The sequence below is a fragment of the Lemur catta genome, chromosome 25 (assembly GCF_020740605.2).
Source record: "Lemur catta isolate mLemCat1 chromosome 25, mLemCat1.pri, whole genome shotgun sequence".
Taxonomy (NCBI): Eukaryota; Metazoa; Chordata; class Mammalia; order Primates; family Lemuridae; genus Lemur; species Lemur catta.
Window position 1 is genome coordinate 7772345 of NC_059152.1, and position 26251 is coordinate 7798595.

At 39.5% G+C, this 26251-nt stretch overlaps 1 protein-coding gene across 1 annotated transcript in view; it reads right to left on the bottom strand.

The window, feature by feature from the left end:
- Positions 1-14807, bottom strand: part of PCNX2 (pecanex 2) — a 213885-nt gene extending 199078 nt beyond the window's left edge. Inside the window, exon 1 of the mRNA XM_045537011.1 lies at positions 14655-14807. Within this exon, the coding sequence (XP_045392967.1) occupies positions 14655-14807 (153 nt within the window). The remainder of the gene's footprint in view (positions 1-14654) is intronic.
- Positions 14808-26251: the final 11444 nt, after the last annotated feature.

Genomic DNA, 26251 nt, shown 5'->3' on the forward strand with positions numbered 1-26251 from the left:
GGTATATGTATACCATGGAGTACTACTCAGCCACAAGAAACAGTGGTGATCTAGTACCTCTTGTATTATCCTGGATAGAGCTGGAACCCATTCTACTAGGTGAAGTATCACAAGAATGGGAAAAAAAGCACCACATGTACTCACCATCAAATTGGTATTAATTGATCAACACTTAAGTGCACATATAGTAATAACATTCATCGGGTGTCGGGCAGATGGGAGGGGGGAGGAGGGGATGGGGAGCTTCTATTTTACAGCACTGATTTCTCCCCCTCCCACAGGACGCACCCCACTCTCAAATGCACACCATTATATCATGCCCTTATGACGGCTCAGATTGAACCGTATCTGGCCAGCATGGACAAGTTTGCCCCCACATATTTTTAACATGACCCTAGTATTCTTCAATAACTATTGACTTATAGACTCCTCTTGCACATTTTCTGGCCCAGACCTGGAATGGGCTCATTTTTCCAAAGAGCTCTAGTTCCTTTTAAAAGAAAATAGCATTTAGAGGCCATAATCTGAGTTCTAGATCCATCCATTCTCATTGGGTTATCATAGCTTCTAAGTTTTTCAATAGACAGAGCTAAAGAGTATGTATTTTTTAGAAAAATAAATCATAATTTCAGAATATTTCTGATTTTAAAGATTACAAGGTTCTATGCAAGTCCTTTGATTTTATATTTGTATCTGTTTTCTTCTATTGTGAAATCCTGATTCCTAAAGATACTAACATGATTTCTTACTTTCTTTACCCTTAAATACATATATATTAATAATAATTTCAAAATATGTATAAAATATTATTAATAACAATAAGATTGCTGAATGCAATTTAAGATGTCATGGTTCTTTTGTGTTTAGGTTATATTAGTAGGCCTAGAAACTCTGTTGTTAAAGATATTTGAAATAGATTTTGTTTGAGTATGCAACCAAACTACTGAACGAGGGTCATTACTCATTTCTAGCCCTGCTGCCTCCTCCTGTTCTTTCCCCTCCCTCTACAGGTAACTACATTTTTATTAGTGTTTTGATTTATCTTTTTCCTGTGTCCTTTTGAAACATAAGCAATTGCATGCATGCTTCATCTTTCCCTCCCCCATTTTAGTCTGAAACTGTCTTCTGCTTTTTTTTTTTTTCCACTTAACAGTATTACCTGGAGATCCTTCTATAGCAGTCTGTCTCTTCATTCCTTTTGTACAACCGCATAGTACTCCACTGTAGAAAGTACCATAATGTACTATAATCCATTCAGCCAGTTCCCTATCAATGGATACCTGCTTTTGGTCTTCTGCTATAACAAACAGTGCTTCAGTGACTCACCTTGTACATACTTCCCTTTGAATTTTTGAGAATGACTATTTATTTCAACCTCATTAGGTATTACCTTTTAAATCTTTGCTATCCAGACACGCAAAATCATGTTCTTTTAATATATATATTCCTTTGATTTGTAAAATAATTTTTCACACATTTGTTAGCTATATATATACATATGTCTTTGACAATTGTCTATGACACTTTTAAGGTGGTTACATTCTCCATATTGATTCTAATTTATTCATAAGAGGCATGTAAAGATGGTAAGTCCCATGAGGACAGAAGCCAGGTTTGTCTTATTCTCCACTGCACTCTCAACACCTAGCTTGGTAACCAGCAAACAGTTCATCAAAAATATTGGTGAATAAATATTTATGATAGTAATTTCATGTTACATATCTTTTCACAATTTGGCAAATTGTGCAAACTTTGGAAGTTATTTAGCCTTTGTAAATCTGTTTCTTCTATGAAATGGGATTAATAGTTCTTAAGAGGATTTTTATAAGGATTAAACATAATAACTATAAAATAATACATTTTCTGGTACGTAAGCACTCAAATGTTAAAGCCATTATCATCATTATCATCACTATAATCACCATCATTATGATCTACTCATTATTCACCAATACCATGGGATAATCAATGCACCTATGGCGTTTTAAGATGGAGCAAAGCTTTTATTGCCTGCCTAGACAGTCAGGGGTGTTGATATGTAATACGAAAAAATAGTTATGAAACAAGCCAGACAACTGTTTTCTGGGTAAAATATTTGTTTCAGGGATTGCTCAGGGATATATATTCTTATATTCAGGAACTTTTCTTCTTCCCTGATTATTAAGTATCTAGCTGTAGTCTTGAAAGCAGAAATAAGTTAACAAAAGACAAGGAAGACCAATGGGATACAAGTATCAATTCTCTGACTTTTCGTTTGCAATGGTAAAGATTTGGGGGAAGGAACTAAAGCATACCCGTAATCCAATATATATATTTATATCAGAGAATAAGAGATAAGACTAGAAAATTCCTAAGGTCCCTCACAGTCCAAAACATCTATATTTCCTTTCTACATTTAAGATCAATCAATAACAATAAATGAGATAAAAAATCATTTTTGTTTGATCCAATGGTCTATAAGTTTTTTTAAAGTCCAAGTTTCCTATGATAGGGAAAACATTTATAATTATTATATAAGTACCATAAAGAAATACATAATTGCTACATAAATAATTGCTGGGGAGCAAAGGCAACTGGAACTTCAAGGCAAGCCAATACAAGGAGTAATGTCTCTGTTTTTTAGCTCCATTTTTGAAGATCTGGATTCTGGCCACAACACCGTGGTGAGTCTACTGAAACTGGCCTGACCGCAGTCTGTTCTATGCACTACCAAACCTGTGTCTTCCCTTACCAAGGTAGTTTCCATTAATGGAAAAACAATCTGATTTTCCACTGTGTATGAAGCACCACACCGGGCACCCAGGAGGAATTCAAACCATAGCCCCATAGGCAAAGATTCTCCAACCTTGAGGGAGACAGAAGCCTCCTTGACTCTGAACCTCTCTGCGGATATTTTGCCATTTTTCTGCTCCCTGCATGAAAGAACTGTCTTCACCCACTGTCTTCATTTCTTCACCTCCCATTGCCTTTTAAACCCACAGCAATCTGGCTTCTATTCCCCAACACTCCACTGACAGTGTTCTTGTCGGTGTCTCTAAAGACAAAAAAAAAAATGACTACAGTTTCCTCTTTTCTCAGCAGCATGCAACGCAGTTGCTCACGGTTGAAATGCGCTCCTGTTTCTAAGACACATGCTCCCCTGGCTCTTCCCCTGCCTCGCTGACACCTCGTCTGCAGAGCTCCTGGGACCTCACTGTTGGCTCTCTTCTCTGTCTACACATTCTACCTAAGAGATCTCACTCAGTCCATTGGCAGTAAATATAACCTCTGTACTGACGATTTTCAAATTCATATCTCTAGCTTCGATTGTTTCTTTAAGCTCCCCACACCTATATGCAACTATCTACTCCACACCTGCACTTGGATATTTAAAAGGAAACTCCAAACTAGTATATACTGTGTAAAATTAGGTGTTTAGTTTCCCATCCGTCCTACCAACTGCCCTCTCTTCTCCTCAGTCAGGGGCACCCCATACACCCCTTCCTCAAACCAGATATTCGGATATCACCTTTGATTCCTCCTCATCCTCACTCCTCCACCGTGAAAATGAACTTATCACTAAATCCTTTCCAAATCTATCCACATTTCTCCATCTTCACTGCCACCACCACCTCTTGGCTGGATGACTAAAATAGCCTCTGAAACTCCCATTTCTATTTTTGCTCTTCCTCTGATCTACTTTCCTCTCGCAGTCAGAGAAACCTTTGGATAAAGTAATTCAGCGTATCTTTTTATATGTTTTGGGGAGCCATGTTAATGCTGTATTCTTCCAACAATTATTAAGTCGACAATAATGAGGGAAAAAGCTAAAACTATATAAGCACAGGTGAACCTAACTATATATATCAAATTGATAGCATAAACACGAAGAGGAATCAAAATATAACAGGAAAAGAATTAATCCAAGTAACTTTAGAACACAATACTCTGGCAGTACATTACTGGTAGGATGTATTCTCAATACAAAATAATAACCTCTAGATAATCTTGAACTTTACTTAAAGATTTGTCTATGGTGGTGTCATGGGAGTAGTAACTGCTGTGTTTATTTTAGGATCTGCTGTGAACCAGGGTTCTCACTGTGGGAGAAGGGAGACGCAACTGTGCAGTGGGTGAAGGACAGGAAGAGTCCTGTGATTTGGACTGGATGGAAGGTCTCAGAATAAACTCTCACTCGATTAATCAATTATTCAATTGATAGATTAATCAGTCTCCCAGCTCTGTCTACTGAAAGGGCCTAGAGGCAAAAAGACAACACAGTAGCAATAAACACGACTGCCGCAGCTCAGATTTTGGATTCCAAATGACATTCACCACCAAAAGAATCAGGGTTCTTTGGAGAAATGACTAATTCTTCCAGGGCTGGGGCAGGGAAAGCACAAGTTAAGCCTGGAATACCTTGTTGGGACAGATAGCAAGAAAGTGCACATAAACTGATGGGGACATGTCCAAAATACTCAGGGCCTGAGTGAACAAGGTCCCACTTGCCAAATTTTGGATTATTTGAACATCAAAAAGAGTGATGATAGGAACAGATTATACCTATTGAATAAAACAAACAAACAAAAAAAAACCGAATCTATGAGACCACATCTAACAAGCACAACAAAACTACAGGGACAGGAGAAAAAGGAAAGCTCTTGTTTATAGAAGAATAACAATTAATAAAGCTAGAAATAAAATTAATAGAAAATCACCTTTTGCAGCAGGGCATGGTGGCACATGCCTGTAGTCTCAGCTACTCAGGAGGCTGAGATCTGAGGATTGCTTGAGCCCAGGAGTTCAAGATCAGCGTGGGCAACATAGCAAGACCTCGTCTCAAAAAAACAAAAACAAAAAGGCATCATTTTGCAACTACCAGTGTAATTATTTTAGGCAAAAAACATCAATTGATGCTATGACTACTGAATGAAAGATTTTGTGGAAATACAATATATATAGTCTCCAGGTTTCATTCCACAGATTACTTACTAAATACAAAACAGGGGAAAACAGTTACCTTTATAATAGAGAAATCTGGCCAACACCACTTTAACCAATGACCACACTTAATAGCACGAATAATGGGGGTTAGAGGGTGGGTGGGAGAATGACATCACCTCCCCCTGACGTGATGCATGACAAGGACACAACACTTATGTGGTAGCAGCCACATCAAAAGGTGCATAATCACACCTAATCTCAAGGAAACAGAAAAACTGAAATTAAGAAACATTGTTGAAAACAACTTTCAATGCCATGAAAGAAAACAGAAGGGCTTAGAGAACTCATTCTAGAATAAAGGATAATAAGCAAGAGATGTGGCAACTAAAAGCCATGTTTGATCCTTGATTAAATCTTGGATGTAGAAAAACAAAACAAAAAGCCCCGGCTATATAGGACATTATTGGGATAACTGGGCAAATTTGGATAGGAACTATATATTAGACAATAGCATTATATCAAAGATAACTGTTCTGAGTGTGATAATTATGTGGGAGATGCCTGCTGAAGTTTTAGGGGGAAAGTGCCTTCATGACTGCAACTTATTCAGAAATGACACAGCAAAATAAACACTGTATAAATATGTAAAGAGAGTGATGAAGCAAATGCTGAACAATGCTAAGAATTGGTCATTCTAAGTCAAGGGTATATGGCATTGTATTCATTATGCTCATCTTGCAACTGCTCTGTAGGTTAGAAAATTTTTCAAAATAAAAGCTAGGGGATTAAAAAAAGTAATTCCTATTGTACTTCAAACTTGCTAAAAACAAAAACAAAAACAAAACAAAACAAAAACCATTAGTGTTGTTTCACTGTACTGAGAATTAAACCCCAACTCCTCATGGCCTACAAGGGCCATATGGCCCAGCCCCGCCAGCCTCTCCAAACTTAGCCCCCTGCCCTCCATGTAATCTTCTACGCCCTCGCCTGCCTGGCCTGCCAACAGTCTTAAGAACACACCAAGCCTCCGCATCTCTGAGCTCCTCCTTTGGGCCTGGAAGGTTCTTCCCCAAGCTCATGTCCTGAGCAGCCTCTTCTCATCTTTGAGATTTCAGCTAAATGGCTGCCCACTCAGATAAACCTGCCCTGACCACCCTGTCTAAAAGAGCCCCTCTCTTATTTCTAGTAGAGGACTGATCACAATTTGTCAGCCTTTTCCGTTTCCTTTGTAACTGGCCACCAGACCGACAGCTCCACGAGGGCAGGACTGGCGTGCACTGCCATGAACTCAGCCTGGCACACACTAAGATGAATAAGCGAAAGGACAGGTGCACAGTAAGTTATAAAAATCACAGAATGACCCCGCTTCTTTAAAGGAGGTGGAAGCAAAGTGCCATGTGCTTGATGAAAAAGGGCACTGGTCTAGTCACAACTTCCATGGGAGAAAACCAGAGGACTGTTCTGGAACACAATGACTTTCCTGTCTGTAACTCAAAAGGAGACTGACATTAATTGTCCCAACCTGTTTAGCCCAGGCCTTGCCCATTCACCCCTTCCCTGGGACCCCATTTCCAGACCGGCCACCCTCCAGCCTCACCTAAGCCAAAACTAATCTGGAAAAGAGTTCCAGAGAGAAGCAGGGGCCAGAGAAATAGGTTCTAATGTGAGGCATGTCATAAACAACAAGCCACAGAACTTCAGGACATGTTAAACTCAGGCAGTGTGACAGCCACCAATTTTGAAAATCTGCTGAAATACTGAAAACGTGTTTTAATGCAGGTTAAGACTGGAGTACAAACCAACGACATCCCTCTTGCACTACTTCTCCAATCTAGTCTCCAAACTGGAGCCAAAAATTTTTCAAGACATGCATTTGCTCATGTCCGCGGGATAAGCAAAGTTAAGTTGGCTGAAAGGCCATTTGTAATCTTTTACATTTTCTTCCCTTGCTGCCGCCTCACTTTGTCCGATCCAACCACACTGAAGCTGTAATGCCTCAAACTGGCCAGACTCTCCCTCTCACACCTGAGAGTGTTAGTATACTCTGTTTCCCCTGCTTGAGATGCTATTCCCCCGCCCACCCACATTTGTTTGGCTAACCCCTAGTCACTCACCAAGTCTCAGATTAGAAGTTATTTTCTCCTCTGGGAAGCCAGGATTCTCTACTGTAGAGCACCTGTACTTGCCCTATCATGACGATTATCCCTGTGTTATTCAGATCTGTTTATCTTCATCTGCCGACTTCACAGGGAGAGACATCAGCCTATCTTGTTCTCCTGTTGTTTCCCTAATGTCCAGCAGAACATCTGCCACTCAGTGCGTTGTCACAGACATAAGTGCTGTCCAACAAATATGCCCATTTTGTCCCTTGGATGCACAGTAGGAACGCACTCTCCTCTTCCTTTAAAGTTAGGGGAGACCATTCAACTTGCCCTGACGAAGATGTCTGGGTGGACAAGATATCTGCCATTTGCAGGCAGGAGCCTCAAGAGCCAGTGCATGACGTCCACTCTCTCTCCCTCCGCCACGGTGACTGGCGATGATTAGCCAAGGTCAGGGGGTGAGGATGAGCTAACCCACAATGGAGGCTCAGTCAGCCTGTGTCCCTAAATGCCTGTGATGGGCAGGACCCCCTGCTGACAATATCCCCCCACTGACCACACTGGATGTACAATATACATTAAGAAACAAACCGAAGAGATTTTGAGGTTGGTTGTTACTTCAGCACCAACTAGCACATCTGAACTGATAACATATGTGTTCAACTAATGAATGAAACTTAATTCCCATAGCCTAATATTGGCATTAGATTAAAAATCATCTGAAAACATAAATATCACTCAATAGGGGACTGGTCAAATAAGTTACCCTTTCTGAACATAGTATGTAGACATAAATAATAAGGTAGTTCTTTGTGTCATGGTCTCCAATATGTTCTGTCAAGAGGGAAAGCCAGGCTATGTGCATATAGATGACTGCATATTTGCATAACAGAATTTTCAGTGCAAGTGTTGACCAAGGAACCAAGGTAGGATAGATAATAGATTCCAGTGCAATTTCTGGGACAAACCACAGATGGAAATTTCTAAATAGACCATGAGAATCAGTTATGTGACCATAAATCCCTCACCCAAAATGAGGATGTCATAGAGTCTAGAATGGGATTGTTGGAGAGGACTGCTGTCATATCCCTTTCCTTGGTCAAGAGAGAAGCGCTTCTGGGAACCACTCAGAGACTTGGTATGAGCCCCCTGGCCTTTGGGCAGGGGGTAGAGGGTGCAGTAGACTACTGTCTGATCCCTTCACAGAAGAGGTAAAAGAGGAGAGACTGGCTGGCTCGCGGCTCTGATGGAGGCAGGAAGGAGAAGCTGCTACGTGGAGCTTGGCCTGCCCACCCAGAGTGCAGTGGGGCAAAGAATATGTGAGCATTCGCATGGACTATGCGTTTGAGAATCTGCCCTGGTTTGCTTTAGATACTGTCTGAAGACGGCTGTGGAGCAGAAGGAAGCTGGAGGTGGAAGGAGTACGCCACCAGGCAGGGTAGAGACGCAGCAGCCCTCCTTAAGGAAACTGCTGGAGAGACAGAGCTGGAAAGAACGGGGTCTCTGAGGGTGTGTGAAGGCAGCTCGCCAGAGTCAGCTAGGAATGCATGCCACGCTCTGAAGCCCAAGGCCAGCTTACCACCGCGCCAGTCAACAAAGAGCATCCCTGCTCTCTAATGCCAAGGGCATCAGAAACACCAGCCAAGGTGTGAGGGAAGAGGAGAGCAAGAGAGAGACCATGCCATCCTCATACCCCTTCCCACCTGTGGAAGTGGCTGAATGAGTGAGCTTTGATTATTCTGTGGGGGAGAAATCTCAAGAAGCCCTAAGAAAAGTGGGAGTGGGGCAGGAGACATAAATTTAACCACCAGAAAATCTGTCACAAAATTGTGAACCGAAAGAAAAAACAGCCCTATTTTTGGAAGGTGCTTCAGAGGCCAATGTCCCAGCACAGGCAGGTGCTGGTTCTTTTGTCACAGACACAGAAACACAACCTGGGAACACAGATCCTGCCCACAGATGTGCACGTGTCTAATGGCAGAAGAGGAGGATAAATGGGAGGAATTTTGCAGAAAGGTGGCAATTGTCACTCAAAGGAGGCACCAACTGGAAACCACTGAAGACGGCCCTAGCAACGGTGGAGGACTATTCCTAGCAAATGTGCTTATACCAGGAAAGCAGAGCCCTCAGCCAAGTCAAGCCCTTTGCACACCTAGGCCAAAGAGCCATCTGGAGCAGGAAAATTTTAAGGACAACTGCATGGGATGGCACTGAGCCCAAATCTAGAAGGGTTGGGTATGCACTTCCTTTGGAGGCCCAGGGATGCTTTTTAAGCATTGCAGGCTCTTCACCTCAAACCCCACTCTGCTTCAGGCAAGTGAGGGCAGGAGGCAGGAAGTCGTAAGTTCAAGTGAATTATGGGGAAAGCACAAAGGATCAGGCATCTCAATGAGAGAATAAATAAGGCTCCCAGAAGAGGAAAGACCAGATAATGAGGTTCTGGGCATCAAAGGAGAGAAGGAAAGCATAGTCCATGTGATTCAATATCAGAGAATGCCTTTCGTACAAAGAAAGTGAATATGAATGCTAGGACTGACCAAGATGAGAGGCAAGCTTTTGGGACCAGCAACATGCCAAGCAGGCCAGCAAAGTAACAACAATCAAGTGGAATGGGCCAGGCCTGCTATGTAAGGTGGGGCAGGATGCTGACCTCCAGCTGACGGGGTCAAATGACCAGGAAGAAGTGTGCCTCTTCGGGCAGACCACCTTACCGTAATTTACACAAAGGCATCTTATATGTTAGAAGCTGGGGCAGGGGGCAGAAGGAAGGGGTGGTCAAAGAAATGCAAGACCTTAAGATCCTCGTCTCAAACCTCAACATCCAACTGCGCCTTCATTGCTTAGATCTCAGGAAACCCAGTTTCCTGGGTTAGGGATGAGATGGAGAGGGGAGTGTGATCCAAGATACCCAGTGAGTGCAGCCACAACCAGAGCTCCCAAGACAACTTTCTTTAAAATGTATTGTATTTAAATTTCTATCAAAATATCATTTACTTATTTATCTATTTATTTATTTTAAAGACAGGGTTTCACTCTGTTGCCCAGACTGGAGTGCAGTCGTGCAATCATAGCCCACTGCAGCAAAGAACTCCGGGGTGGGGGGGCAGTTCAACTGATCCTCCTCCCTCAGCCTCCCAAGTAGCTGGAATTACAGGCACGTGCCACTACACTCGGCTAATTTTTCTTATTTTTTGTAGAGATGGAGTCTCACTCTTGCTCAGGCTGATCTCACACTCCTGGCCTCAAGTGATCCTCCCACCTTGGCCCTCCCAAAGCACTGGGATTATAGGCGTGAGCCACTGTGCCCGGCCAAAATGTCATTTATTATGCAAGGTGAAGTATTTAGGAAGAAACGGACTGATGTGTGCAGTTTATTTTGATATGCCTCAAGAAAATAAAGTGGGATGAGGGATCAATAGAAGGATGGACAAATGGATAGACAGGTGATAAGCAAGCATAATAAAATGTTAATGGGGTAGAATCCAAATGGTGGTTATATGGCTGCACATGGTAAAATGATTTCAGAATGTTTTAAATTTTTCGTAATAAAATGTTTGGAAAATACTGTTCAAAAAAAGAAAGAAAAGAAATGCAAGATCTAAGGAAAGATAATGATGTACCCAAACAGGAAGTGGCTACAGACTATAACAGAAAAGTCACCAACTGGCTATAATAATAGCAGCTAGTATGCGTTGACTGCTTCCTATCTGCCTAGTGCCCTGCCAGCGCTGGATAGATAATCCCGTTTAATTAAAATTACAGCAATTAGAAAAGACATGGTTCTTGTCAAAGAAAGTCTCTAAGGCTAAATTTTGCAAAGCAGAAGTGGAAACCGAGCATGTCTGGCTAAAATGAAAGGAAAAGAAAGGAAACATAAAGCTACAGCCGTAAAACAAAAGGCAAGCTTTCTGTCTGCAAGTGAGGAAAGGGCTGGGTATCCTAACAGTATTTTCCAGACCTGAAAAATCACACATAATGTTGCCCTGCATGGAGTCTTGAAGGATGTGAAGTTTCCACCCTATTCTTTTCACGACTCACCTCTTCCTCTCTACTGGAGCTGACCATAATGTCATGGGCTTAAGCATAATTGCACTTTATGTGGGTCTACTGTGTCACAGAGTTCTAACTGCTCTTATGTGTGCCATGTCAGGCAGCACAGTGTCACGGAAAGGCCAAAGACTCGGGTATGACAGGACCTTGCCGAAATTCTGAATGTTATCATTTACTGTCTAGATGAACTTGGGCAAGTAGCCTACTCTCTGTGGACCTCAATTGCTAACCCGACAAAATGAAAGTGGTTATCCCCATTTTACAGACGATAAAACTAAGGTCTGGAGAAGTGAGGTGACTTGCACAAGACCACACAACTGATAAGAGGAAAAACAGGAATAATGTCTTTTGACACGAGGCTAGTGCTCTCAGAACTTATAAGAGGCCAGAATCATGCTCACGTGCTCCTGTTGTAAAGCTCTACCCTGAATTTCCATGAGTTGTCATCTCAAAAGAACAAAGACAAAACACGTATAATAAATGAAAGTTTAAATATCTCTCAAGACAAATCATCTTTCGGTGTGTCCAAAAGAAAATTAGGTTAATAAGGAATTAAAGTAAAACTTATTCCAAATCATCCAAATTGGCTTACAGTTTTTAGTTGTACATTTCTGACATTTCTCATAAATATATAGCTTATAAATGCTAATAAATAACTACTTTTCACATTGTTGCCCAGATGTAAGTAAATTCTACAGCTTAGAAATAAGTTTGCCTCAAGAATTAATAATAAAAGTTTTTATTTAAATATTTGAGGTATCTGTTAAATTAAAAAGTGGATCCTTCCAACAGTGAAACTTTCTTGATTAAACATATTTAAACTGAAATTGTGCAGAATCCAGAAAAGCTCAGGACATGTTAAATAACAGAACGTTGAATAAGCCCCTGCCATAAGTGAGCAGTAAGTATCTTTTTTGGACCGAGTTCCTGTTAGTGAAACAAAATGAAAAATATATTAATAATCACAGACAATACTGAAGTGCAGAGGAATATATTTAAGCATGAAGACCTAGAGAACAGAAGCCTCAGTTGGGGGAGGAGGCCTTTTATTTCTAAGGGCACTTTCAGAGACCAGAGCAAGAAAAGAATAACCTGTCATTTTTTTAATAAGACAGGCTATATATGGAAAAGTAGCATAACAATAAATGCACACACATATAATTATTCTACAAAAGTTAAAGGCATACTGGCATAGAGATATAAAAATTTTGGTATATCTGTTTTGACTTTTAAAAAATAGTCCAATATAAGAGTAAAATTATTTAAGGTATCAGTTTTTCACTTTCTAAAGTCTTGAGATTTAGCCAAAAATTATGTTTAAACATCATTAAAAAGAAAGTTAACTAAGGATGATTTCCTATTTACAAATATAAGACAGAAATCAAGCTACTCAATAAAACATAATTAGGTAGAAATTAAGAGTTCTGAACATATGCACACATCAAATCTTACACAGAGTTTTGTAAAAGTGAGCCCATATGCATAGAAAAAATATCTGTAGAAACATATATTAAATGTTAATGTGCTTGCTGCTAAAGAGTAGGATTACAAGCGGTATATATATTAGTTTTCATTACCAGAAAACATTCAAAATGTGTAGTAAGGTAGATAATGTGATGCTGGTTGAAACAGAAAGAGACATCCTAGTTTATTACATATGAGATCAATGTTAACCAAATGCCAGGCACTCTGCTAGGTACAACAAGGAAAACCAAGATGAACAAACAAAATAAAAATCCATGTCCTCAAAAAGCTCACGATTTGGGGAAGAAGTAAAATGCATGTTTCAACAACTAAGTACAAAGCAGAAATCAAAAGTGCTATAATATTGACTACAGAGTATCATAATACTAACAATAAATACAGAATAGTATAAGGGCAAGGGAGAAGAGAAATTAATTCTAGCTAAATGGAATCAGGGAAGCCTAGACAGAGATGGCCATTCCACTGGGTTTTGAAGGATGGAGAGATTTGGGAAGATGAGGCTGGGGCCGGGGGGCGGTGGCTAATTCTTACTGAGCATTTTCTATGTGCCAAGCACCGAGAAGTACTTTAATCTATTAATTTATCCAGTCCTCCTATTCACCCTATAAGGGAGATACTATAATTATCCCTGCTTTACGAACAAGGAAGCTGAAGCTTTCTCAAACTCACACACTAAGAAGCAGCAAAATTTGAACCCAGGCCTATGTTCTATCACCTCCATTTTTTTTTTTAAAAAGAGACAATAAAAGGAGGGTTTTTTTTTTATTCAAAGGTATAATTGGATAAGTAGATTTGTTTACAACCATTCTTGTGAAATACTTTTTAAAAATTATGACCTACTTCTTTGCAAATAGCATACAAATACCTCAACTCTGATCACCTCCATTTTTAACAGTAAGAAAGCTAAGGTTTAGAAAAGTCCGGTGCCAAGCCAAACGGCTAATAAGGAGAACAGAAGTGTAAAGCCAGGTCTGAGTCCAATCCCAGGTCAAGCTAGACGTATGGCTTTGTAAGTATTACTTCATTTAACCTCCAAAACAATCTTGCAAATCTGGTACTATTATTTTTATCATTTTACAGATAAGAAAATGAAAAATCAGATATGATTTCCCCAAGGTCACAGCACTGGTAAGGGGTGGACCCAAAATGTAACTCAGGCAGCCTGATTTATGACCCTTTGGATAAACTGCCAAAAAGAGAGTCAAATAGCACCAAATCCTGGACAATTTCAAATGTCAAACTCAGAATCCATCAGCCATGCAAACTCATTGAAGAGTTTTGCTGTGGAGCACAAATAATGTTTTAGGAATAAAGTCCACCAACAGACATATCAAAATTAGATTCTGGGCACATAAAGTTTAACAAGTCATGGAGCACTTTACCTGTGTAGCTTTTCAAATAAGGTTAACCACAAGTTTAAATCAGGTATAATTTACCTCAGAAGGTCATATATATAGTTACTCAGCAAGCACTCAACATAAAATGTCACACCCCAACTAGATGCTGAAATATTTTGTTTAGCATAAAGTACATTAGATTTATCCATTATTGTGTCTTCCTCCAGATTGCCATACGCAGTGGTGTGAAAATTGCAAGGTCAGTAACTGACAAATGAACCTGCCCTCTCAAAGCAAAACAGGAAGGGAGGAGACAGGGAAAAAGATCAACACCTGTAATAGGTTTGTTTTTTACAGTTCGCTTTGCCTTTTGGCTAATCACCTGCAATATTTTAGACCAAACATTGTCCCAAGCTAACCAGCCCCAAGGCCTCGGGTTGTCCCCCTACAAAATAGGTTCAAGCACCATCCCCCAGCGACAAGCGGAGTCTGACTCATCCTAACATCCGGCATCAATTCTTAACGAGTCCCAGCGCTCCCAAAGTCCTTTCTACTTCTTTCTTTTCCAGGGAATCCTCAGTGCCCTCTTCCCCTGCACGTTCTCGGTCCCAAATTCCTGACGCCTTTCTCCCTCCCACCCCTTAAGAATCATGCCCGGCCCTTCCCAGCCCGAGGCTGCCCTCGGGTCTGCAGGGTCCCTCTCTCCTCCTTCCCTCCGCCCCACAGCTGCCGGGGCCTGACCCTCGTCCCCACTCACCAGGTGCAGGGCCAGGGGCAGCAGCAGCAGGAACAGCCACAGGTAGAGGTGGCAGCTGTTGGTGAACTTGCTGTGCTCCGGGTCGTGGTACCAGCCGCCCGTGAGCGCGGCCCACACGCCCTGCCGGAGCAGCTGCAGCACCTGGGACACCATCCCCGCGCGCCCCGGCCGGTCCCCGGCGCGCTCCGCTCTAGCACCCGCGCCCCCCGGCGGCGCCCCCGCCGCCCCCGCCGCCGCCGCCGCCCCCGCCGCCGCCTTCCGCCCCGCGCCTGAAGCCGGAGCCGCTTCTCTGCCCGGACCCGCGCACCGCGGCGCCGGAGCCGGCTGCTGCCGCCGGGCAGGTGGGCGCCATGTCCGAGGGAGGAAGGATTTTCCCAGTGTGCTCCGCGGCGGCCGCTCGGAGGATGCTCTCGAGGCCCCGCCTCCCCCTCCGCGCCCCTCCCCCTCCGCGCCCCTCCCCCGGCCTCGCTGGGGGCCCAGAGGGATGGTTTTGAGTCTCTCCAGCACCTCTTCTTTTGCCTCTGCCCTCTCCCCCTTCCCCTTCTCCCTGATCTTTCTAATAGGGGCGTGAAAGGCTTAAAAATCAAGGGCGTCCTCTTGCAGAAGGGACTGACCCGGACATGTGCCTTGGCCTTGGCCTTGGCCTTTTTTGTACCAAAAGATTTACAAAACTCAAGGTCCTGTCACACAGCGTTCAAAGTAATTTATTCTCCTGAGCACTGCCCGTACACCTTCATTCTCCTTAATTAAGGGCTGACCCCAGACGTTCTGTTAGTCTGAGCTCTGTCTAATCCTTTGGCACCGACCTTTTGTCCTCCCTGACTTTTTCTCCTTCACCCTCCTGTTGTCCAACTTGGTGGATGAAGAAGATAACTGCCTCCCTGGTATAATTCAGGAGCCTCTGTTAGGCTTCTTGTCCTTTTATCCATTTCCTAGCACTTAATCCCAGGCATTAATCAACTGTTTAGAATGTTAGTCCAAGTCTTTCTGTGCGGTCTAGATAGGAAGACCCACTAGAAAAAGACATTAATAATCTTTAATCTATTCTATATTTTATCATTTACAGTAGATACACTTAAGATTCTCTTTTGAGACCAGGTTTTGGGAAGGGAGGAGATAAAAGGGAAGTTGTCTTCCTCTGGGATAGGCAGAGGGAGCCCTGTGAGTTAGGACCTTCGGGAAGAATAAAGATTAGAAGGTTCCATGATCCACAAACCTGCCTTCCCTTCATTGTGCTTCCCTGGTCTGTCGCAAACACATCGTGCTTCTGTGATATGTGCACCTGCCTATGCCCTGGCCATGTTCTGGTCTGCAGAAGAATTTGCTCTTGGCCTCCTCAGTCAGGCCCAGTAAAGCATGCCAGCCTTCCCATGCAGAAAGGAGATAAGGAGAGGGCCATTTTTAGGAGAGGGTCAGGACATGAAAGGCCACTGGGTTACAGCAAAAGCCTCATTGTGGTGTGTGTGCCTTTAGCCTTAACTGCTCTTCATTCCACTTACTCTGCATTCATCAGTAGGAATGACTAACCAAAATGCAATATGGCTGCTTTGTGTACTGGAAGAGTGATTTTCTCAAAGACACAGTGGATGTTAGTCTGTATGTCTCCTCAATTCTTGAAACCTACCAAGTACCCTACAAATGTTTAATAAGTGAATCAATCAATCAACTCCACCCTACAGATTCTCGCACTAAAGGGTCACCTTCATATGCACGGACACAGGAGGAAAGGCCATGTGACACGTCTGTTCCTGCAATGATGTTTGTGCCCTTGTTCATTTATCCTGATTCATCAAATAACTATTGATCATTTGTCCTGATTCATCAAATATCTTCTGTGTGTCAGGCATTTTGTTGAAAACTGAAAAAGCAAATATAAATAAAATATAGTCTCCACCATGAAGGAGTCAACAAGCCCCAAGAGGAGGCAGGAGAATCAATAGTCTTGCCATTAAAAGTGCTGCATGCTATAATAGGAATGGACATATGTATCCAGATGTATGGAAGAGTCGGGGCACTGAAGGGGAGACACATGCAAGTCTATGAAGGATGGGTGGTGTGAATGAACCCCAAGAACTAGGACTTAAGGTAAATATTAGCTCTCCAGGCACGTAAATATGAGTAGCTTCTACATGTATAGGCAGATACATGTGTCGAAAGAGAAACATGGCAATATGGGGAAAATGTGCCTAGAAAATTGGACTGGAAGGGAGAAAAACTTAATGAGATAAGCAGAGGTCAGTTTTCTGAGCCCTACAAAATTCTTCAGACATAATCCTAGGCAATGGGCAGGCACTGAAGGCTCTTGCAATTTTTTTTTAATCTCTGTAAGATATGCAGTGATGTGTGCCTTTTCATTCTTAAAATTGGTAATTTGTACCTTCTCATTGTTTCATGATCACTCATCAGGGATTTATTAATATTTTTAGTATTTTCAAAGAAAAAGTTTCAGCTTTGTTGATCTCTATCAAATGTTTGTTTTCTATTTTGTTAATTTATGTTCTTTATGTTTTTCTCTCTTCTAATGTGTCTGAGATTAATTTGTTCTTTTTTTTCTGACTTATTGAGATGAAGGTTTCATATTTATTTTCTGCTTTCCACTCCATCACATATACACAGTTAAGCCTATACAGTTTCCTCTACATATGACATAAGTTGCATTCTTCAAATTGGATCTATGTTGTTATTGTCCAGTTCAATTTCTAATTTCCATTGGGATTCCTTTGACCCATGAGTTATTTAGAAGTATACTGTCTTCACATATGTGTAGGTACTTAAGAGCATTTTCTAATAATCGATCATTCCTCATTTAATTCCAGAAAATGTACTCTGAATGATTGTTAGATTTGATTTATGGCAAAGAATATGTTCAATTGTGTAAATGTTTGTGTGTGCTTAAAAATAATGATTTGCCTGCACTCCAAAGGTGCAGTATTCTATAAACATCCATTGATTAAATCTGTTAATCATTTATTCAAATATTCTTCATCCTTATTGATGTTTTGTCTGCCTTTCTATCAGTTAATGACAGAGGTGTATCTATGTCTTTTTAAGTTTTGTCAAATAAACAAACATACAAATTTTGCAAAGTATTTACACAATGTACTATATTTTTTGACATAAATCAAACCTCAATTAATTTCAAATAATTAAAATCATTCAGAGTTTAGAGTGTTTTCTCTATAATTAAATGAGAAATCAAGGATTATTATAAAATCATATCTATAAATATATATACATTATATATACACATCATATTAAGTGCATCCAAATTAAACATTTATTTATTTTTGAAGAATTGAAGAACCTTTTATAATCATGTGGAGTTTCTTTAATAATTTTCTTTTTTTAAATTCAATTCTGTCTGATATTAATATGGTCACACCAGGGTTCTTTTATTTAGTGTTTCTTTGGTACATTTTTTGCATCATTTTACTTCTAACTTTTTTGTATCCTGATGTTCTAGTTTTTTTTTCTCATAAGCAGCATATAGTTGAGTTTTGACTTTTGTTTAGTCTGATAATCTTAGACTTTTAATTAGAATATTTAGTCTGTTACATTTAATGCAGTTATTGTCATAATTCTTGATTCAATCATATCATCTCACAAACGATTTTCAACTTACCATGCTTTCTCCTTGCTCTCTCTTGGCTTCTTTTGGATGGATTACTTTTTATTATTCAATTTTCCTTATATCAGATTGAAAGTCGTTAACCCTTAAAACTTGTTTAAAGGGGTCAGAAACATAAAGGGATGTATTTCTAATGGGGTAGACTTATACAGTAGACAGGATGATGTCAGTACATGGGGACACATGGGGAATGGCACAGAGGAGTAGAGAGAGGCATGGGGTAGCACTCTATCGTGTGGGAGTTGGAAGTGATGTAGAGATTATTTACAGTGATATGGGGAGCTCACAGCAGGAAGAATTTGGAGGGAGCAGAGAAAAGGTAGGCTAGTCCTCAGTCAACAGGCATAGAGCAATATGGAAAAGATAACCAGACTGTGTTAAAGAGAAACCCCTAAAATGTAAAATACTAACCTATTTCTCCGAGATAATTTGATATTTTCCCAAATGTGCTTAGCTCTACCTACCTAGGAGTAAACATATAAATAACATCTTTTGGCTCTTTTAAGCACACACTATAATCCAAATAGTCAAATCTGAGGTAGAAAACACCAGTTATTAGAAGATGAAGGAGAAAGGGGAGGAGGGGACGGGGGAGGAGGAACGCAGAGAAGAAAGAAGAGAAAAAAAAAAAAAGCAGAGTGGCCTTTCCTCATTTGTAGCACTAGGTGGCACTAGAACACCGCTTAATATACATTGAACTACAATACAGTATTGGTATTACAAAGCAAAGGACTTTAAACACAGTGAGTTCAATACTGGGGAGAGCTTGTCCCCCAAAATGACAGTCTGTTCACATCTTATAAAGCTCAGTGTATACTGTGTGTATGTTTTGTGGGTGACTATTATTATTTATTTGGGGGGGTTATTTTTTTCTTAACCTTCTACACAAATTAGTGTCCCTGAAGAACAGAATAGAAATGATGAGACCCAAGGAATATTCTGAGTTATAATTAAAGCACTTTTCCAGAAATAAAAGGGGATTTTACCTAAACATTAAAAGGATCCATCATGTCCCACCCTCAAAATGACCCCAAAAAACCCATAGAATAGCATTAAGATAGATGCTACCGCAATTGACTTCTGTAATCATAGAGTAAGGACCTTGGTATATTCACTCACCCAGAAAAACAATAAACATACAGGCAAATCTAATAAAATCAGCCATTTCAGAACTCTGGGAAATTAACCCAAGCCCAGGGTCAAACTGAAAATCATGTATCCAAGAGAACCTATTGAGCAATGGTGACACAGTGGTGGTCTGGGACAGGGGTTATTCTCAATTCTGTCTCAATTCTCCTTCCTCGCAAACTCAGTGGCCTGCCTCCTGGTAATATAAATGGGTGTCGTTCAGGCAGCCAGGAAAGGACACAAAACAATACCTCAAATCCAGAGAAACAAAGAGCTCCAGTAAAGGTAACTACACAGGTAAATATAAGAACAGTATAAACATATATGGTACATAACTATTCTCATCTGTTGCAAAAGACAAATGTATAAAGGAAGTACTACAAAACGGTGTGGAAGAACTGTGTAAGAAGATACAATTTGTATAAAAACACTAGCACAAAGGCAGTGGGAGGAAATACAGTTATATTAGAGCCAAGTTTTTGTATAATATTGAAATTAAGTTAGCGTTACTATTAATATGAAATATATTGTTTGCAGATGTTGATTGTAATCCCCCGGGCAATCCCTAAGAAATAAAAGTGTAAAATCCAGTAAAAGAAACAAAAAGGCAATCAAAATGGTACACTAGAAAACATCCACGTAGCAGTAGAGAAGGTAGTGATGGAGGAACAGAGAAACAAAAAAAGAGATGACATATAAAACAAAGGTCAACATGGCAGATATAAACTCTACCTTATCAGTAATTACATTAAATGCAATTGGTTAAACACAAAAATCAAAATATTGCCAGAATCGATTAAGAAGCATGACCGAATGTTATGTTGCTAGAAAAGACATACCTTAGATTCAAAGACACAAATCAGTGGAAAGCAAATGCGTGGAAAAAGGTATATCATACAAACAAAGTTGGAGTGACTATACCAACATAGACTTTGAAAACAAAAGTTTTTGCTAAGAAAAAGAACATTTTATAATGATAAAAGGGCCAATTCATTAAGAAGATTACTTATAAACATATATATGCCCAACAATAGAACCCAAAACACAAAGAACAAAAACTGACAGAATTAAAGGGAGAAATCCATAATTCAACAATATTCGCTGGAGACATCAATATCCCCACTTTCAATAATAGGTAGAACAACTAGATAGATCAACAAGGAAGTAGAAGTCTTGAGCAACGACATGTTGTAAATATCCTATTCAGGTATGTTGTAAATATCCTATTCCCATCCAAAATTTGATTTGGAAGTCAAGACTGATGACACTGCACAAACACAATGAGGGTATTAAAAAGTTTATTATTTACATAAATCTATCCAGGGAAAGCAGGGTAAGACTCCCAAGCAAGTCCAAAACGGGCTTGACAGAGCACAGAAACATTTTTATTGGGTTAGGGAGCGTACACTGTAAATGGCTGAATTGTACAGTATGTGAATTATATCTCAATGAAGCTGTTTCCTTAAATGAGTAAACAAATAAATAAACCCAAAATATATGCTTGAAGATATCTGACCACCTTCATATGATAGTGAAGAATTATTCAGTTTAGATTTTGAGGTTTGATTTTTCCTTGGCTTATTTACCAATTCTGGAAGAGGCAATTCAGACTGAGAAAATTGTGATTGGGAAAGGCCCTAGCAGAGCTTCTAGAATACAAAAATATTCCATATCTTTACCTGGATTATGATTACAAGGGTATTTGTTTTATAATAATTCATTAAACTGTGTGTGTATATATATATATATATATGTGTGTGTGTGTGTGTGTGTTGTGCATTTTTTATATGACTGTTCTACCTTAAAATAAAACAGTGATTTTAAAAAAGAGGTAGATTCTGGTAAAGTTATCAAAATTTGGAGCTAAAGAAAGAATCTGTTGGGTAACCCAATAAAAAAAATGGTCAACTATGAAACTGTTTTTATAGTTTTATAAACTATAAAAGAAAAATATTTTATCAACCTCAGAATTTTCAAAATTATATGAGAAGTTGATGTGATTATAGTTACAAAATCTTCTGAAACAATCAATGTACATTTTTTGCTACCATTATGTGTATTTGAGAATTTTATAAGAGATAGTAGCGGCTTCCACTGAATAATCTCTTTGTGCCAGGCACTATTATGAGCACTTTATGTCTATTACCTCTTTTAGTCTACAAAGTCACTTTTTGAGGTAGCTGTGATTACCGCCATTTTACAAATGAGAAAACAGACACAGAGGGCTTAAATAGATTGTCTGTGTTATCTTTGAGCTAAACAGTCATTTAAGTCATTTACAGGCAAAACAACATTCACATGACTCTTCTTGGAAAAGATTACTAAAGAAGGAACATCAGTCAACCACGAAACGAATTGGGAAACTATGGCAAAAAGACTGAAGTTAAGCACCGAGTCCTCTTTGTATGAATAAGACTAAGACAAATTTATGCCTTATGGTTATAGACCAGAATGCAAATGAAACCAACTCCATAAAGGAAGAAATGATATAACTAAAGAAAATTATCAAAAGAAAGGAAAGAGAAGGTAAGAGGTCCAAAGATATTTCATTCTGACACATCAAATAATAGATGTATAAATATATTTAAAGGTATAAAAGTGAATCCTAAGAAAAATAAACTTATTAGGTAAAACTGAGTGGTAGAATGGGAGAAGAGAAGAAAAAGAATTAAAAATAAACTATTTTTAACCCTGCTCACAGTCAGGAATCAATAGTGAGCATCTAAAGAAAAGGTTAAATTAAAATGCTAAAGTTAAAAAAGTAACTCTAGAACCAAAATCTATAATCCTTCCAGATTATCAGGAGCTACACAAAACAAAATAAAAAAAGAAAACACAGATCACATAGTAAAAGATTTTAAAATGTAAAGGAAACAAGTAAAATAGAAAATATAGTATAAAACTGGGACCAAATATACCGGTAGTATCTGTAAGTATAAATGTCTTTATCTTACCTATTAAAGGACAGAAAGACTCAGAGTGGATCATAAAGCAAAATCCAAGCATTTGCTGTTTATAGGAGACACCTGTGAAAGAGGATCTCAGAAAAGTTGAAAATAATAGGATAGACAAAAGCACACCAGGCAAATGGGGTAAAATGTGGGTGGGGAAGAAGGGAGTCTAAAATCTTGTTATCACATAAAACTGTCGAAATAAAACCATTAACTGAGATAAATAAATTAATAAAGGAAGCAATTCACAATACAAATTTTGAAGGTATGAATACCTGTGCTCAGAGGAAAAGAACATCAACATTTATCAATTAATAAATGGGAATCAATAAGGGGAAACCAAAAGAGGGGTTCAGTTCTCTTCTGCCCATTGTAGATCAAATAAATAATAAGGTTAAAATAAATATTAAATAACAGTGTTGATATGCACATACCCCATTTATATAGAATACACCATCATTTCAAACATTCTCAGCGCACGCACAAGATCTGATCACCTATTCATAGAAGAAAATCTCAACAAACTTTCAAGAGGAGAAACAATCTAAATAGTCATTTCTAATCATAATTGAATAAAAGTAGAGGCCAAACACCCAACTAGAATTCTGTCACCCAGACTTTTAAAAAATTCTCTCTTAAAAACCTGTTGGTTCAAAAAAAAAAAGAAATAAAGATCAAAATAATGGGAAATCTAGGAAATAATAAAACATGGTATATCAGAACGAATGAGATACATAAAAAAACAGTAGTACTCAAAGGAAAATGTATAGGCCCAAATAATTATGGTACTAGAAATGTGTAGAGGAGACCACTAGCTATCTACCAAAGCCATTGTCCCCTTTCTTTATGAAGAATAACACAGACTACGTTTCCCAGAATGTCTCTTGGGTAGCTGTGGCCACATGACTGAGTTCTGTAGTGCTAGTGGAAGAGATGAGAGTCATTTCATGCCGGGCACATGCATTTCCTGGGTGTTCTTCCAGGTCCTTCTGTACACGTGACAGTAGAGCTGTTGTGGTGTGTCTTAGTCTGTTTGCATTGCTAGAAAGGACCTGAGGCTGGGTCATTGATAAAGACAAGAGGTTTATTTGGCTCACGGTTCTGCAGGCTGTGCACAAAACATGGCACTGGCCGGGCATCTGGTGAGGGCTTCAGGCTGCTTCCACGCACGGTGGAAGGGGAAGGGGAGCTGGCGCATGCCAGAGATCACATAGTGAGAGAGGAGGCAAGGGGGGGGCATGCCAGGCTCTTTTTAACAATCAGCTCTCATGGAAACTAGTAGAGAGAAGATTCACTCATTACCACGAGGATGGCACGAAGCCATTCACGAGGAATCCGCCCCCAGGACCAAACACCTCCCATTAGGCCCCACCTCCAACACTGGGGATCCAATTTCAACATGAGATCTGGCAGGGAACGAACCATATCCAAACCGTAGCATGGAGCCATAAGATATAATCAGCCTGGGTCACTGACTGTGACAAGGACATCACATGGCCGACCTGAATTCCTATCCAAGTTTTCTGATAAGCAGGATAAATTTTTTTTTATTCTAAGTAATTAAACTTTAGGGATTTGTTTGTTATCACAATACAGTGTACTGCAACTAACACAGAAACTGTTACCTTGAAATAGGTAAAAATATAATAAACCCTAAAAGAGCAGGCATTGGCTGAGTGGTTGTTTAGGAAGTGGGCAACAAGGAAGCATTGCAGGTTGGAATGATGGGGACCCAAGATAAAATATTTTTGTCACCATCAGGAACTTGGAGGACCTACCAACAGCTACTGAGCCTGTGGCTCTAGAGGAACAAATTGGAAAAAAAAAAAAAAAAAAGAATGTTTGTGCATGTTGCCTGTTCCTGGCTCCATTTAGCAAATTATAATAAGAAGAAAAAAATCATAAATTGGTTCAAAGCAGAACAGCAGGGCCTTAAATGGCCTCAGCATGGAGAAACTGAATCTCCAGCCTAAATACCTGCTTCTTAAATGGAAATAAATTATAATAGAAACAAGTTAATTTCTATTGCATTGTCACCAAAATTTCAGGGATCCACTTGTTACTGCAGCTTAGCCTACCCTAATTAATACAAGAAGCAATGAAAATAAACAAATCAGACATTGAAATCAAGATATAAGGAAAAAAACAACAAAACGACCCAAGGAAAGCAAGTGGGATGTATTAACGACTATAAATGCAGAAATTAATACATTAGAAAATAGGAAAACAAATAGAACTATGAAATAATTACAAAAGTTGGTTGGAAGGATTGGGTGGATAAGAAAATAGATAATAGTTAACCTAAGCAGAAACAAAGAGTAAAGCACAAATAGACACAAAAGAAATAAGAAAGAAAATAAATAGAGAAAGGAGAAATAGAGAGAATCATAAGAGAACACTTTGCTGCTGAGTATGTAAATAAATGTGGAACCTTGATGAAGTGGGGAAGTATCTAGGAAAATACAGATCGTCAAATCACACCCCAGCAAATATTGAAAATCTAAATAAGACAATGACCCATAGAAGAAATAGAGAGTATTAACACAAAGCTACACATTCAGGAAGCACCAGGCCCAAACTGTTTCACAGCAGATTTCTATATAAACTTTAATGAGACAGGTAATTTCAATGTAATTCAAGCTATTTCAGAACACACCAAAAGAGGAAAGATGCTTCCAAATTCTTTATACAAAGGTAGCATAACATACGTTCTGAAAACCCCATAAAAATCCATAACTATACCCAATTACAATCATAAATGTTGGTGTAAAATTCCAAATTAAATATTAAGAACAGAATGCAACAACACATAAAAACCCAAGGGGAGTTCATTCCTAGAGTACAAAGATGGTTCAACACCTATGGATGCCCATTAAAACAGGGAAATTTTGGGTGCCCAATAGCAAGACTGTTATTTATGTTGTTCAAGGCCATTGGTCAATGGGTTAGAGAACATATTTAGATAGAGAAAGCCTTAAAATGGAGAAGGAAACAAAAGAGATTTGGAAAGTTATAGACGGTGGTGAGTGGGGAAGATTCAGTGTTATAAATATATCAATTTTTGGTAAACTAATTTGTAACTTTAATATTATCCCAATTTTAAAAACCCAAAGGAACAAACTAAAGTTATACACCACAACACAGAGGACTCTTAGAAATAAAATGTTGAGTTCAATAAGCTTAAAAGAGTACATTAGTCCATTTATATAAAATGAGAAAACAGACAAATCTAATTGTGTCAGGCTCGCAAATGGAAGGAAGCATGAATTTCTGGGGTTCTGGTGATGTTCTGTTCTTTGATCTGGGTGCTGCTTGCACACAGGAGTTTAGTTTGTGTTCCGTATGTAAAAACAAGCAAAGAAGAATTGCCAGGAAATTTCTGGAAGCAAATATTAATGAAGAGAATTAGTCCTAGCAGATACCATAATATGGTGGCACCTGGGCATGAGTAGACAAACTTGTCAGGGAAGACAGGACAGAGAGCCTGGAGGCAGAGCTGGATAGAAGAGAACTTATGGAAAATCATTTTCAGTAATTGGGGAAGACGATTTCTACTATGATCTGGAAGGCATAAAGGAAAAGATTCAACTATATAGAAGTGAGGGCGGAGGAGAGAGAGGATGAAAGGAAGGGAGGGAGGGAGGGAAGGAAGGAAGGAAGATAGGTCAGGCCAGGCACAATGGCTTGCACCTGTAGTCACAGACACCCAGGAGGCTAAGGTGGGAGGATTGCTTGAGCCATGAAGTTCAAGGCTGCAGTGAGCTATGATGATGCCACTGTACTCTACCCAGGGTGAGAGAGGGAGACTCTGCTTCAAAAAGGAAAAAAAAAAAGGTCAGCTATGTTAATTTAGAGTTCTGGAGACATTTTGGGAAATAGTAAATGGACTG